The following is a 16,899-nucleotide window of genomic DNA, read 5'->3' as shown; positions in this document are numbered from 1 at the left end:
GACTATAGTGTTTATGCCTTTTACGCCTGTCGTGCACTTTGAAAATCGCTCTGGATTAGACTGTAAGCTAATCGCCTAAAGTTTGAAATGATAATAAATAATTATAATATAGTATATATTATTTTTGAACCATTCCCACTATTGCGGTTGTTTCTAGGCTGTTCCAAAAGCCTCGAGGAGCGAAACATGGAAGTAAGAGACGTCCATGTCTTCCAGACTTCCACTGTATGACGCACACGCAAAGAACCATTTATCCTCAACACACGTTAACTGGTACACCAGTTCCCAGCAAACAATTATACTGCCATGGATGTTATGTTGTGATTGCGTTAGTGTGCGTTATTGCGCTCAACAGAAAATGTCTCTCCCACGCTCACCCCCTCTCCGTCCAAATTCCCACACTACTGTGTACTGTGACCAGCAGGTGAACGCCATGATCAATTATTAGTGTGGCAGCGCCCCAGCTCTGGTGACCATACCCACCACAGTGCAGTCGCAGTGCCCAGTCTATCAATTACATGTGCATACCATATGTCACCAACACTCTAGGGCATAACCTTTGCTTTGTGGTGTGTTTTATGGTCATGATTTAAAAGATCCTGCAGGATGGCTTGATTCTAGGCGTAAAAATAATTGATCTAAATATTTTTGGAAAAATGAATGGGGTCTGGATTGATGGAACCAGAAAATGGCCACCACTGCTATGCCCCATAGTGTCAGATAGACTAAACAGCATGTCGCAGAGTCCCTGCTGATGGCATGTACTGTATTATCTGTGGAACCCATGCACCACTTGTCCCACTGTTGAGGGCAGTCAGACCGTCCTGTGGAGTTTTGGCGGAGGAGAACAGGGCCTGAATTGTCCTGAAAACCCTGCGATAAGTATAAGTTCATCCATACAAATCACCAGTGAAGGCTGCCTTCCGTAGCCGCCCGCAAAGGCCCACCCTAATCCCCTGTTATTAACGACAAGTCTCCTCAACTGGCCTACCTGCTAATATTTCTGCTAGCACTCAGGGTTCTGCAGATACAGTCTGAACGCACGGCCCCGCGGGTCATTCGATCCCTCCAGCCCCGGCACAGGAAATTCGAGCCGCCTTTGAAGATCACTGTTTTCCATATTGCTAATGAAATCCAGGCAAGCGAGAGGAATCCTGATGGCAAACCGGCCGCAGACTCCACGTGTGCCGACGTATGCCAGACCCCGCTATCAGTACCGGCATCCGACCGCGCAGCCCGCAGAGTAGAGAGGCAGCGGCTATCCATCATTTCTCCTATAGCGGTTATTATTCTATCAGATACTTCATGGATTAATTGAATAATTCAGATCTCACGAAGCATCACCATGTAATGCATGGTGATGCTTGTAAATGTTATACTTTCGCCTATAATTACATGCCCAAAACAGTGATTGATTGTTAATTGAATGTTTTATCAAATTAAATAGAATTGATTAAATCCATTATAGGTCCATTGATCACTGACAAATTGAATTATGCTTTAGTGACGACCCGGAGTTAGACATACTGTACTGTGTAATATTTAGATGCTTTAACCCATTTTGGGCGGGAACCCCTTTTGGTGTTTCAGGCATTCTGTTATACTTTAGCTATTGAAAAACAGCAGATCTACAAATTCATAGCACTTGTAGGTCTGCTATTTTTGAAAAATCGTAAAAATGCGGCACAAATCTTTGAATAGGTATATATTCTTTCCGAGCGAACGTTTTTATTTCGACTTCAGGCCTAAACGGGTTAAAATAAATTAGATAAGGTTTGTGTTACAGTACGTATGTGAACAACATGTCAACTCGCTGGTAAGTAGGTCGGAGAGGCTTATTCTCTGTGGCGTGGGAGCGTGGGAGTTCATCCCCTTTTAGTGGGAGGACAGATTGTTGAGGTGGAGGTGGACCACCGCTATTGGGAACCATCAGTTCCCAATACTTAACGGTACCGCACGACTTGATGCCAAGCCGTGCTACTCATGTGCTGTGTCGGCGGCGCCTGGGATCCGAACGCGAGAGCTCTACCGACTGAGCTATACCCAGGAACATCCCGGGGTTTCTAAGCGCTCATTTTATTCCCTCTACACCAAGTATCTCCACTGGGGAATAGCTTATCTATACAAGCTGAAATATTTGAACTGTTTTCACACAGTGTTGTATGGACTTCAAGGTTGGTTGATTGTGGGAAATTTACAAAACTGTATTGAACGAAAGTGCACGTCAAAATCGAGTGTCAATTTGTGTGTAAAGCCTGTTCAACCGGGTTTTGTAGTTTATGGGTTCAGGACACTGTCATACTAACCATCTGGAGAGTCCTTCACGATCTTTCTTCCACCCTGATCGCCCTGTCCTTGTCTGGTTGAACGAGGCCTGTCATTACTGTACTGTAGTCTCTCTCTCTCTCTCTCTCTCTCTCTCTCTCTCTCTCTCTCTCTCTCTCTCTCTCTCTCTCTCTCTTGATCTTGTCTGTGTCATTGTCAGGTGTCTCGTTTTTCATGTTTCATGTTTCACGTTTCGTGTTTGTCTCTGTCCGACTTCTCTTCTCTTTCCTCTTCTCCCTCTCTGCCTGCTTCTTTTTTCTTCTTCTTCTTTTCCTCCTCATTCCCTCCCTCCCTCCGTCCAACCCTCCTTTTCACCGTAGAGAAGAGGAAGAAGAGGAGGAGGAGGAGGAGGATGATGAGGAGGAGGAGGAGGACGATGAGGAGGAGGGAGAGGCAGAGGAGGAGGAGAGTGTTCCAGTCTCTGAGTCCTCTATGCAGGGCGCTCGCTGCAGGTATTCTAGGCACCACCGGGTTTCCCCTCCAGTCAACACGATGACACAGTAAAATCTGGAGTGTTAGTCTAACTGTGAGAGGACGAGGCTACGTGTCTGAAAGCCCCGCTATAGTGGCCTCTGGGGGCCACACTGGTCCCTACAGCCAACCACACCAAAGTGGTTTGAACTGCCTGGCATCGCCATCCTTAATGGAGCCTCGCGCTCTCACCAAGTCTGCAAGTCAGACAATGAAAGGAAAATGTTCAATTCATAGTTTGGCCCAATGTGGTGGTGGTGGTGCACGTGGTAGTTACACGTATTGTAAACGACACAAAAGCTTACAGGTGAAATACAATAAGGTTGGTAAGTAGTCGTGGGAAGCAATGGTTCCCGAGCCATGTGACCCATAGGGCAGGAGCCTATCTCTTGTTTCTGTAGCGTGAGACAACTTGATGTACAAGTACACGCCCTGGACATTACGCTAGTATGTCACAGGGACTTTATACCCCCATTCCAACCTCTGATGCTGAGTGCCAAGCTGAAGGGCATTGGGTCCCAGTTTTATTGCAAGACTCGGCTGGGGATTGACACACTAACCACAAGGCCACTGAGCTGGCTTAAATAAAAGAAAGCACTGTTATTAAAAATGTCACTACAAACAGTAGTGATTTTGAAGGAAGGCAGGAATTGTAGCCTGAGTGTCACGCTACAGGAAAGCCATTTGGGTTACCAGAAACTCTATGGATGTCCCTGTGTAATCGGCTGCCTCTTAGATATTATGTGGGACATCTTGTGTGCAAAGTTGACATTTCTAGGTTGGCGCTAGAGGAAAGGCCATGGGGTCACCAGAATCAGGAGGTGCACAGCAAATTCCATGACAATCCAGCCAGAAGCATTTTAAATATTTTGTTTTGGAGAAAAGTGGTTGACAGGCGGAGCCGCCAACACTCCGGATCTTACTGGGTATACACTCCCTCCTGTCTTTTTATCCAGGTCTGTTTCAAGCTTCAAACGATGACCTTTCCCTGTACTCTGTCCCCTCTGTCTTTTGTCCCTATACACTTCACTTGTCCTCCCTGCATAGCGCCGCCCCGGCCGTGGCAGACGCCTCTAGCGTGTGTTTGACATTTAAATGTATGGCCAACCTCATCCCTCAAGCCAGAGGCCCCGAGGAAGAGGGAGAGCACGTTGCGGACGGCTCCGAGCGCGGGTCCGTGCCGCCCGGTGCCCCCGTGTCCGTCCCGCCTAAGCACAGCGGGGCCCTGAGCGCCCGCCACGCTCTCGTCTCCCCCCTCCCACAGCCCGGCCGCGTCTCGGCAGCGCTCTCTTCCAGCAGAGACCCCCCCGGCTCTCCCCGCCGCCGCCCCCCCTCCGAAGCCTCCTCTTCCTCCTCCATATTCACCTCCTCCACCCATTTCCCCATCCCTCCTCCATCCCATCCTCCCTCTCCTCCCCTCCCCCCCTGCCTGGACCAGGGGCCGCTGTCCGCTGGCGCCCAGAGGGGAGAGACCGCGGGCCGGGACGGAGAGAGGCGGCTCTTCAGGTAGAGAGCAGGACCTCCAGTTCACGTACGGTAGAGTGGCTGGTTCTCAACGCCCGGGGTTCTGGGGGGGCACCACCCACGCTCTAAATGGGACCCTTTACAGGTCTGTAACTCCCGAGAGTGTACAAATGGAACTATAGGCCCATTTGCTGATATAATAGTACTCTCTGAGTTAAGTAAGCACTCAGCATTTTACAGTGTTGATTGCGGTTCCAGTAATAGTTTAGTTCTGTGATTTCAAGGTTTCAAGTCTCAATGATCTTAACCGTTTCCTTTCGCGTACATCTACGTGAATTGGATTCATCTGGCCCAGCGCCAATCCCGTACATCTACGTGAATTGGATTCATCTGGCCCAGCGCCAATCCCGTACATCTACGTGAATTGGTCTTTTATAGTGCTTTAGATCGCATATGCATCCATTATATCTGTTTCTTTCAATCACTTGTATCGCCAATTCCTTGTCCCAGATGGAATTTCTGGTCAAAACAAGGTTTATTTTTGTATTGTTTTTTAGTGGCTTTCGCCTTTATTATATATTTTTTTATAGAGGGATAGACAGTAGGCTGACAGGTGACATGCAGTAAAGTTTGAATTTATCGTGAAATCGTCCTTATATAATATAAATCGCAATTAATTTTGTCATAATAATCTTGACCATCCGTAATTCGCGCTGACAAAAATGATTTTCTCGCCTTGAGTGAGGAAAAACACAACTGTGTGAGCGGAGTGTCCGTGCATAGCCAGTGAGGCTGCATGAATTCATTCATTCATTCAACACTCGGAGTGGCATAAACGGAGGTCTCCTGCTCGTCGCCCAGGACGGAGATTAATCATAGGACGGAAAATGAATAATCATAACCGAGCACACCAGTCTACATGTTGTCGATCCCCTCTGGGGTGTTTTGGCTACATCTAGCTACTTCAGCTACATCCAAGATGGCGCCTTGTGCACCTTGAAAAGGGCTCCGTAGCTGCAAATCGCTGGGCACACTGATTTTATGGTTACAAATCCCCCCGGGTGTTCGGGGTGTTAACATATTGCGTTTAAAAGCTGACGGGTTTCAATCCCTTTGTGTTACAGACCCGTGAGCCTTCTTTTGGACCCCTGGTGGTCCCCGGACCCGACGTTGAGAACCAGTGACTTACAGTGCACATAATTGCATCTGAACCCCCCCGTTAAGGCACACTCCCACCCCCCACTCCCCCTCCCCTCCTCTCTGTCTGTGTCTCTGTCTGTGTGTCTCTGATGTTTGTACTTAAAGCAATGGATTCTGAACACCTTGCTTTGCCCTGGGTGTCTACGCTTTGTGTCACGCGTTGCATGCATGCTGTTGTTATTTTGCGAAAAAGCCTTTGTCCCATTTAAAACAAGAGTCTATCCTTTGCCTTTACAACCCTTAAGCTAAACTCGTCAGATATTGTTTTGTTTTTTTTCTCCTTTTTTTTAACGTCTTTGTCTTGTGATCTCTGAAGTCACACAGACTGAGGGCGTCGGAAGAGCTCCAACAAAGACGTATCATTTCCTCTAGCTCGGCTCCTGGAAGCCCAGAGGTTGATTTCTTTTTTTTTCTCGGAGGAGATCAGTACATTTCGCTGACATTTACTGCTCATCTGCCTTTCATTGTGGCATTGCGCTGCAGTTAATCCAAGACAAGTCCATAAATAAATTCCAAGTATAAAGGGCAACATAATTCAACATTTTGAGTGCCTCTTTAGATGTCCATGTTACAGTGTGCAGAACTGTTGCAATAGAGAGACTTGGAGAATGGAAAGCAGGCCAAAATGCTGGACCTGGCAGCGCTCTATAGCTCAAGCATGTATCCCTGATCCCATCTCGGAATAAAGTGATCCTCATGCAGCATGTCGAGGGCAGCGGAAAGCGAGCCAAGGAAAGCTACTTAAACAGTCAGCTTTATGAGGATTTACAAATACTTAAGTATATCAGGAGTTTGTTGAGAATGTGCCACTTTAAATGAGATTGACAAACAGAAATAATAGCCTCATGCTTCCGTCTGACTCGTTGTCAAAGCTCTCCTGAAAAACCTTGTTACCTTCAGTCAGCGTCCCACTCCCTCGCCTCTGTGTGACTAATTATACTTGTGTATTCTTTCTTTTGGACAGAGTCTAACCCGACCCTGTCCCCTGTCTGTCTGTCCCTCTCTTTCTCTCCCTTGGTTTCCTCACTGTGCTGTCTCTCTGCAGTCACTCAGCTGTCTCACACACAACTTACACTACAGCTAGAAAGCCCTGCTGGGCTGAAAGGTAAGAGCAGTATCCTGTAGGACCAGCAGCACAGCCTGGTTTCTTTAATCTTCTTTCCTGTTTTATTTCCTCAGAGACAGGGTCACCACAACAATGTCATATTTTATTTTTTATTGTTTTCCCCCCCCATACAAAATTAATACATGAAGCAAACGGAAAAGATGTATTTATTTTTTGAATGGAACAGGCTCAAAATGCGTCACAATAATGTGACAGGTTGTGATTTTGTAGATTAGCTATTTTCACTATTTAAATAGTCTTGGCTTGAAATAGTGATTAATTAATTCAATGAATACTTACTAGGGTACTTACTAGTTGTAAAAAACACGAGGTAACACACATTAAAGCTAAAAGGAGAACACAAACAAAGTTCTGGGGACTTGTTTCCATTGTGGTCCTATATTCATCATGTGTTTGGTTCCTGGGGAGACTAGACACCAATTTATCTTTTGAGTCTCCAGCTGAAAATGTTTGGGGACGCCCATGATTCAGAGGCAATGCATCATGGGTTCCTGATGCGCTCCATGAAAGCTCTGAATCAGATGTCAGCTGTTCCGTGGCGGAATATGCATGGTTTGATGTCTCATTCAACATCGCCATTTGTTGCTGTCAGCCAGAAACCTCATATCTCCACATTTTAGTGTGTTTAATGACTTGATCATACTACAGCGTCACACAAAAGCATTAAAAAAATAGAAACGTGGCGCAAACCGACCCATTTTGAGCTTGTATTCTTTTGCTATTTTTGACTTTTGATCCTGAAAAGTAACAGTTTTGGACGTAATGAGGTTTCCGACCGACACTTATAAAAACACACTGTGAAGAAAAGGTCAACATTTTTGAATGATTGCCTTGTGGAATCCCTGCCGTGCCCTGCTGTTTGCATGGCCGCAGCATCGTCCATTAGCTCCACAGTCGCTGACAGATGCTGACAGCGATGCTGAGCATGTCACCTTCACAGGGACCACCCAGCCAGGGTGCTTGGCATGGTTTCACCTGGCAGGGTTGTTATTTATTACTGAAGGGGGGGACAAAGTCTCCAAAATGCTACAGAATGACGCACCAAGGTCATTCACAAGAGTTAGTTCTCTCCTCTGGCTTGAAGGCCCACTCTATTCGGTCATTGGTTAACCACAAGAACACATGGATGTTCCCTGGTTTGACAAAATAAAATAAAACAGACTATCAGGAGAAAACTAAAGCTTTTAGGTTTTTTGTTTTTATTTTTATTTGTTTCCTTTCCTTTAATAGAATCAGTGGCAGTGGCTCCCCATACCCAGGCAGGCACCAGGGTATGTCCAGTAGCAGTGCTCCCACCACGCCCATCCATCATCGCTTTGCCAGTTCCCCTGCTCCCACGCAAGAAGCCAAGCCCGACAGGTTAGCTTGCGGAAGATCTTTTGGTCATTTTAAGACATTCAGCTCCATTTGATCGGTGCAGCAGAGGCAGACGGGAAGTGTGGTTGACAAGATGAAACACGGGTCCTGAGCCAAGTATGAATCCAGGACGTCAATGTTACGCGCTCTGCGTATAACTGAATTTAGTGAATTATATTATAAATGATACAATTAAAAAAAATTAAAGTAGCCGATATAGCTGTGGTGAATGCGGCTTTGTCGAGCGCCTAGACGTCTACTATAATGCAACGCAATTGGCCCGTGTTCGGGTTGAGGGCAGCCGGGCGGGGAGGCTGATAATTGTCATTGCACGTATCCGTATTCCTACGGGCTGGAGCGATACCTGTCAGCAAGGAGTGTTGGGTGAGAGGAGTAGGACGAAGGCTCTATGCCCTCCTGGTGGGGGCTCCTCGCTGGCAGGTGAGTCAGTAGGATACAACAGAATTGACAAAAACTGAAATGTTTGTGGGGAGGAATTAATTTGCATAACAACTTAATTGTGGAGTCAAAATAATAATAATTAAACATCTGCTGAGCCAAGTATGAACCCAAAATGTCAACATTCCGTGCTCAGCGAATTATGTTATGTTATACTGCACAAATGTAATTAAACAAAAATAGCTTGGTATAGAAGTTAGAATGATGGAACATCCCGGGTTCAAACGTGTGTTGTCACAACCCCTGTCCCTTTCCTTTCCTGTCAAAGCAAACAAACGTTGAACTGGAGAAAAAAACAAACACCGACGGGTTTGTTTTGTCTCCTCCTGTGGTGAGCAGACCTTCTCTAGGAGGTCTGCTCACCTCCTCTTACAGACAGCACCAGGAGTCGCTCGCCGCCGAGAGAGAGAGGAGGCGCTCGGAGAGAGAGGAGCGGCTGCAGAGGATAGAGAGGGAAGAAAGGAACCGCTTCAAGTAAGTCCAAACGCTCCCAACGTCCAAATGTTGTCAATCATCTGTATTTCGTTGCTTCTGTTCCAGCTGAGCGAGGAACCAGGAGGAGTGATGACTCCATTCACTGATGGTGGAACAGGTTTTAAAACTTAAAACATATAGGCTACAATTTGATTATTTCTTACAAAAAATTGGGCTACAGGACATATTGCCATATCATAATAATGTCCAAAACTGTTACTTTTCAGCATTCAAATTCAAAAATAGCAAAAGCAGTATATCTATGTTCAAAATGTTATTTCGTGCCATGCTTTGAGCTTGTGGATTTGCCACTTTTGATGTTTTTATTGCGTGACGCTGTGGTATGATGTGGTATGATCATGGTCTTTCATTTACGAAAAAACTGAAAGACTTCACAACATGGCCATACCGCGTAGCGGCATGAACATCTATTTTCTAATTAACTTTCCCCAAATTACATACTGTACCTTACATACTGTACATGTATTTGAGTGGTGCTAGCCACTCCTATAGACAGCTATGTGTGTCCCTGTGTCTGTCTGTCTCTCCAAATACGGAAATAGCGTTTGTTAACCACCAAGTGTCACTGTTGCAGTTGCACAGCCTAACGTGCAAGCACGCACGCACGAGTACAGTACAGCACCACTCAGTTAAGACAGGTCTGATTTTTAATATAGTGGCAGAATGGGTTTGAGTTTGATTATGAGACCTACAAAAAGCACTGAAGCACAGAAGCAACAAACCATTGAAGCAACAGGAATTGGACTTCTATCATGATTGCAACCAGAGAAGCCTAAAGTTCAAGATCTCTCTCTCTCTCTCTCTCTCTCCCTCTCTCTCTCTCTCTCTCTCTCTCTCTCTCTCTGTCTGTCTCTCAGTCGGGACTATGTGGACAAGAGAGAAGAGAACCGACACGCCAGAGAAGAGAGGTGAGACTGCTTTAATCTCCAACGTGGGGGGTTGGGGTGGCGGGTTCAGAACAGTGTTGCAACAGTGAACACTGAAGCCCATAAAACCTTATAGAGGTTTGTAAATGCTTTGATATGGTATTTCTAAATGGGTAGCAGATGTGTGGGTGCGCTGCACCCAACGCAGCCTGAGGGGAGAGTTCTAGGTGTCTGGGCCCCTGCAGGCCTGCTGGGCATTAAGACATCCCCATCACCACAAAGAGGTGTGGAATTGCATTTTGGGATGGATCCGGTCCCAGATAGTGTGTGTGTGTGTGTGTGTGTGTGTGTGCCTCGCACGGCCACCCAAACGCACAAGTACGTGCAACATCACCTTGTAGATCTAATATGGGTGATATTATGCCAGGGTTTCTATTTCATTTGTATCTATATTAAACATATTTCTCACTATGGCCCCTTTTCCACCGAAATGACTTTAGTTCTAGAACCGGCTCCGTTCTTTTAATTTTTAATTTTTTTTTATGATGGTTTCTATCACATCTGCATCTTCCAACCTGAATGGTGACACGCCCACTTTGGTTCACTTCTGGGTCCCTTCCCTACTTCCTTCAGGTGTTACAGATGATACTAATTAACCCTCTACCCGCCAGGATTAATTCATAAATTGGCTGTAATTCTCTCCAGGATTTTCCCCGTTCTACCATTATTTTGAATAGCCAAAACCGGATGTTTCAAATGTCACTACCACTGTGTGTGTTGTCGCATCCACTTCCGGTCTCTGGAACAAAGAGTATCATCGGTAACACCTGTGGAGGAAGTATGAAACAGGCCCAAGTTCTTTCCAAAATGGTGTGCAGTGTACATAGAGAGCCTATTGAACAGAATCTCCAAGGGCACATTGGACAGAACATTTCTCCACACTGCTGTCCGGGTTCATAAACATCTCCTGACCACCCACTGCAGTGAACCGTTTGATTGGCCAATGGATATCTTATCTTACTTGGCTATTGCTTATTTAAAGTGCTGAAGGCAAATCGTGTTAATTTATGGCATACATATCTCCTAGGGGGATTAAGGTCTGCTGAATCCAAATCTACTGTATTATTGCCAAGCTCGAAAATGGCTGCTAAATGGACCATTTAAAGATGGCGGCCACCACTATGCTGAAACATAATAAAACGCCTACATTTTTTACTATAGGTCTGCTAATATTCAAATACTACTACTCTACATCAAATCTCTTTGCCAAAAAATTACCGTCTATTTTCTCTGAATGCCCGCCCTCAGATTAGGGAGCGCTGTAGGGTTCAAAGATGTCCTCCTTTGCCTTTCTCCTGCTGCAGGTACAAGACGGGGGAGAGGCTGGCCGGGGAGGAGTTTGACAGGGAGGCGCGCAGCAGCAGAGCCCCCGCCACCACCAGGGGCCGCACGGAGATCACCCTGTGTCTGAGCCCCACCCCTTCTTCCAGTCGCTCCGCCTCCCGCTGCACCACGCCCTCCTCTGTGCTCTCGCAGGAGGACGCGGTCGCCACACCCCCGCCACAGACGTTAGGTACACATTTACTATTTTCAATTTAGCCACCTAGCAGACGCTCTCAATCCACTTACGACTTACCTGACATCGGTCTAAACAGTATAATATCGAAACATAAATCATATGTACATTGAAACTATATATAGGATGCCAGGTCAACGAACGAACCTGCCATCTGTCTACATAACATGCTATCTAAATTCCATTTTAACCTTCGCATATAAGCCTGCAAGCTCATCAAGGCTAAAGCAAATGCTACGGGATTGGAGTCTGACGTGAATACTGTTTTATAGTAAAATAATCAAATCTGTAGATTGTGTTAGTCTTTCTTTTCAAATCCCCAAAAGTTGGTGTGGTGCCATTCTTTGTGACCTTGTAGATCAGCAATTTTTTACTATACTTTATACTATACTATACTAGTTTAATTTCTCTACTCTGAAAGTGAGAAACCGGGCAACAAAAAACCAGACCCATACGTTTTGTATTTATTTTTTACAATGTCAGACACATATTAGCACGCCAGATTTTACTGTGTGCTGTTTTTCGTTAATGACAAATTGGTCCTCTCTCCAGTTTGGAAAACGAAGCAGCTAATAGCTTTAGCCATACATTGCAACATTCCAGATGCACACATGGGTGGGTGGGTGGGTGGGTGGGTTGGTTGGGTTGGGGGAGTTTTGGCCCGCGGAGCTGGAACTCCTGGCCAGTACTGCTGACAATATTGGCAACGAGCGTCTCTTAATGTCCACCTGTCATAGATGCTGGGTCGGGTATTAGCACTTGGCGGGATATTCTCTGCATTCAAATTAGAATCAGCTGGATGTTTGCTGGCAAAGGAAAGCACTCGTTGGGGGAAAGAACTGCTTGACTTTTAAAATCTGTGTAAAAATATTTGAGAAGCAAAGCTGCTCTAGGAAAAAGTGGAACAAAAATGATTGAGTGTTTAGGCCTGTGTTGGCATTCATACTTATGTTGATTGCATAGCGTTTTGTGTTTTGCAATCCCTATGAATGATTTGCATGTGTTTATGTATGTAGTGTAGTGTAATGTACTTACATTCCTGTTCTACAAGCAGAGCAGATGGTGTTTGTGTAGCTGACCGTTTTATCTTCCATATCTCTCAATATTGTGGTTTACACAAATAAAGCGATTACTTTGATGGCCACCTACTTCAGTTTAATTTAATAGGAAATGGTTACTTTATACAAATCTGATCGTGTATATCAAGCCATTTCTCAACTCTTAACACTACGGCTTAACACGCACGTTTGGGTCATAAATCACAGTATTCTTGTGTGGTGTTCTCTAGAAATAAACGACTCCCGTTGGTCCGATTTGACACATTTATTTTATCATCTTCATTAAGAATAGCGGTCAATGTCGCTGGACGCTGTTTGGATTGGAAACGACTACGTTTCTGAGGGTCCATCGCTTGGGTTCTCAACCAGTGGTCCATGGACCATTAACCACCCCAGCATCCATATTGGGTTCTCAACCAGTGGTCCATGGACCATTAACCACCCCAGCATCCATATTGGGTTCTCAACCAGTGGTCCATGGACCATTAACCACCCCAGCATCCATATTGTGGTTCTCAACCAGTGGTCCATGGACCATTAACCACCCCAGCATCCATATTGGGTTCTCAAGCAGTGGTCCATGGACCATTAACCACCCCAGCATCCATATTGGGTTCTCAAACAGTGGTCCATGGACCATTAACCACCCCAGCATCCATATTGGGTTCTCAACCAGTGGTCCATGGACCATTAACCACCCCAGCATCCATATTGGTCCATGGACCATTAACCACCCCAGCATCCATATTGGGTTCTCAACCAGTGGTCCATGGACCATTAACCACCCCAGCATCCATATTGGGTTCTCAACCAGTGGTCCATGGACCATTAACCACCCCAGCATCCATATTGGGTTCTCAACCAGTGGTCCATGGACCATTAACCACCCCAGCATCCATATTGGTCCATGGACCATTAACCACCCCAGCATCCATATTGGGTTCTCAACCAGTGGTCCATGGACCATTAACCACCCCAGCATCCATATTGGGTTCTCAACCAGTGGTCCATGGACCATTAACCACCCCAGCATCCATATTGGGTTCTCAACCAGTGGTCCATGGACCATTAACCACCCCAGCATCCATATTGGGTTCTCAACCAGTGGTCCATGGACCATTAACCACCCCAGCATCCATATTGGGTTCTCAACCAGTGGTCCATGGACCATTAACCACCCCAGCATCCATATTGGGTTCTCAAGCAGTGGTCCATGGACCATTAACCACCCCAGCATCCATATTGGGTTCTCAACCAGTGGTCCATGGACCATTAACCACCCCAGCATCCATATTGGGTTCTCAACCAGTGGTCCATGGACCATTAACCACCCCAGCATCCATATTGGGTTCTCAACCAGTGGTCCATGGACCATTAACCACCCCAGCATCCATATTGGTCCATGGACCATTAACCACCCCAGCATCCATATTGGGTTCTCAAGCAGTGGTCCATGGACCATTAACCACCCCAGCATCCATATTGGGTTCTCAAACAGTGGTCCATGGACCATTAACCACCCCAGCATCCATATTGGGTTCTCAACCAGTGGTCCATGGACCATTAACCACCCCAGCATCCATATTGTGGACCATTAACCACCCCAGCATCCATATTGTGGACCATTAACCACCCCAGCATCCATATTGTGGACCATTAACCACCCCAGCATCCATATTGTGGACCATTAACCACCCCAGCATCCATATTGTGGACCATTAACCACCCCAGCATCCATATTGTGGACCATTAACCACCCCAGCATCCATATTGTGGACCATTAACCACCCCAGCATCCATATTGTGGACCATTAACCACCCCAGCATCCATATTGTGGGGAACGCTTTTGCAGAAAATAGCCGATCGACAAGCTCACAACGCGTGATGATTTTAAGGGCTTTATATACGTTGCAGTGTCATGCACAAAAACAGCTGATCTACAAGCCCTGTCCCCCTTGGACAGTAGTGATCCTCCAGATAAATATCACACATCAGGATGGCCCGGATCGTATTATGAGCAAATCAGAATAAATTTTTTGGGAATGACGTTTCTGAAAGCAAATAATCCCTGATTATCATGTAGTAGTGTAAGCCCACTTTAAGTGATGAATCCGATTTCAAGTGAATCCATGATACATATTAATACATAAAATTGAAATGACTGTGTTATGCCATTATATACTAAATACTGTGGGGAGGTGGTCCTTGAGCATTGTTTGGATAATCTGGACCACTTTGTCTCTGTCGGGTCGGGGGGAAACCTCACATGTCCAAAACGATTCAAATCCAAAAGTACAAAAAGTAACTGATCTACAAGCTCAAAACGCTTATAGATGTGCATTAAGACAGCATTAATGATATTATGCCTAGTGGTTCAGAGCTATATAAAAAATAAATAAAAAAGGGTTGAGAACGGCTGTTCTGTTGGACAGTGATGAATCAAAGCCAGCGCAGAGGGGGAACATTCCCCCCGCGGTCTCGTTTGACTCGTTGCCTGTTACGGTTCTGCTTTTCCAGGAACGGAGCGCCTCGTCTCGGAACCAAACCTTGACCTGCCGTCTAGAAGCAGGAGCACGGCAGCAGCAGGAGCCTTGGCCTCGGGGCTCCGTGCAGCCTGCGAGCCTCCTCCTCCCACCACGCCTCCCTCCAGGCCAGAGGAGGAGGAGGAGCGGCGGACGGAAGCAGAGGAGGTCGCAGGCGAGACGCAGACGACGCAGACGGCGCAGACGACGACGGCGAAGGCCGAGGCGCAGAGGGGAAGCAGACGGACGGAGCTAGCGGCGCGCGACAGGCACACGGAAGTGAAGCTAGGAAGGAACCAGGAGGTGGAGCAGGAGAAGGAGAAGACGGCGGCGAACAGAAGGAGGCCGTCGGGGATGGAGGTGGCGGTGATGGGGCAGGTGGAGGAGGTGGTGGAGGTAATACTTTATTTATATAGCACCTTTCATGACATGAATGCAGCGCAAAGTGCTTTACAGAGCAATAAAGAAAAAAGAAAAGCAAAAACATAAAATAACATTAAAATAATAGCAAAGGAGAAAAAAAACATAAAACAACATTAAAGCGAATCATGAATAACAACAACACAGAGATTTAAAAACTCAACTAAAAGCAAGAGTGAAGAAATAGGTCTTGAGCCGTTTATTCCAAGCCGTCGGCCCGTTTAAGCAGAAAGCTGCATGCTTCACAGTGTTTTTATTTTATTTACTTCTTTTAGGTAGTGGAGGTGGTGGAGGTGACGGAGGAGGTGGTGACGGTTATAGGAGGGTCGGAAGAAGAGGGAGAGGAGGTGGAGATGGTGGAGATGGTGGAGCTGGAGGAGGAAGAGGAGGAGCAGCCCATGGAGGAGAGCGTGCTCCTCAGTGAGAAGGAGCGCCAGAACGAGGAGGTGAACGTGGGGAAGAATGGGACGATATGAAGATTACATGTCACAATTATTGTGGCGAAAAATAATTGTGATTCGTGATATCGCGATAATGAAATTGTGCTTAAACTCTTAAAAACATTATGGGCAAGGACGTTTGCCAAAAATAGCAGATCTACAATGCGTTGTGAGCTTGTAGAACTGCTATTTTGGCAAAGAGTGTGAAGAAAATACTTTATTAAGTATATTATTTACAGACACGTTTTACAAATTATGTATACAGGGTTTAAGTGGTATCGAATAATGCAGCTCGGCAAAGGTGAATTGATCCCAGACAGTGTATGACGGACAAAGGTTTCTATCACGATAAACGTTAATAACGACTATGGTCCTGTCCCTATAGGTGAACGAGAAGGACAACTGCTCGGCGTCCAGCATCTCCTCGGCCAGCAGCACCCTGGAGAGGGAGGAGCGAGAGGACAAGCTGACCAATGAGAGGGAGGCGCCAGAGGACAAACCGACCAATGACATTGAAGCAGGTGGGAACCGTGCTTTACTTGTTGTTTGTCTTCCCCTGAAAGTCATTACATATCCAGACAGAGGCTATGACTATTTGTGGTTCCTTGGCATGATAAATGTCTTTGTATCCCTGTGGTTAAAATTCGACCTGTTTGTCCCCTTTAATCGACAGGTCAGTGGACGCAGTCTGCGAAGGACGCGGAGGACGCCAACGGCACGATCCTGAACAACAAGCGCTTCATGCTGGACATGCTGTACGCCCAGAAGGCGTCCTCGTCCTCCGGCGGCGAGGACGGGGAAGGAAAGCTGGCCGAGTCGGAGAGGGAGAAGAAATGCACAGAGGAGGAGGAGGAGGACGGCGGCGAGAGGAAGGAGACGACGGAGGTCACCAGCCTGGCCAGCAGGATCTGCACGCTGGAGGCTCACCGGCAGGCCCGGGAGGACAGCGTCAAGAAGATGGAGGTGGGACAGTGGTGGAAAATAGTACTCGATTGTTTTACTCAAGTGAAAGTATCAATACTTCAATGTAGAACTTGCAAGTAAAAGTCTGGAATTCAAAATGTACTTGAGTAAAAAGTGCTTAGTTTTTGGCATCGCGATAAACGGCGATAAATAACGC

General features: G+C 46.3%; 1 protein-coding gene across 1 annotated transcript in view; it reads left to right on the top strand.

The window, feature by feature from the left end:
- Positions 1-16,899, top strand: part of LOC308318678 (FH1/FH2 domain-containing protein 3-like) — a 179,323-nt gene that overhangs the window by 139,251 nt on the left and 23,173 nt on the right. Inside the window, exons 11-19 of the mRNA XM_080768302.1 lie at positions 6,506-6,565; positions 7,817-7,945; positions 8,741-8,875; positions 9,754-9,804; positions 11,127-11,335; positions 14,915-15,315; positions 15,615-15,785; positions 16,165-16,300; positions 16,453-16,742. Coding sequence (XP_080624428.1) covers positions 6,506-6,565; positions 7,817-7,945; positions 8,741-8,875; positions 9,754-9,804; positions 11,127-11,335; positions 14,915-15,315; positions 15,615-15,785; positions 16,165-16,300; positions 16,453-16,742 — 1,582 coding nt within the window. The remainder of the gene's footprint in view (positions 1-6,505; positions 6,566-7,816; positions 7,946-8,740; positions 8,876-9,753; positions 9,805-11,126; positions 11,336-14,914; positions 15,316-15,614; positions 15,786-16,164; positions 16,301-16,452; positions 16,743-16,899) is intronic.

The sequence above is a fragment of the Protomyctophum bolini genome (assembly GCF_963924005.1).
Source record: "Protomyctophum bolini genome assembly, chromosome: 7".
Taxonomy (NCBI): Eukaryota; Metazoa; Chordata; class Actinopteri; order Myctophiformes; family Myctophidae; genus Protomyctophum; species Protomyctophum bolini.
This window is presented reverse-complemented; position numbering and strand designations above follow the sequence as displayed.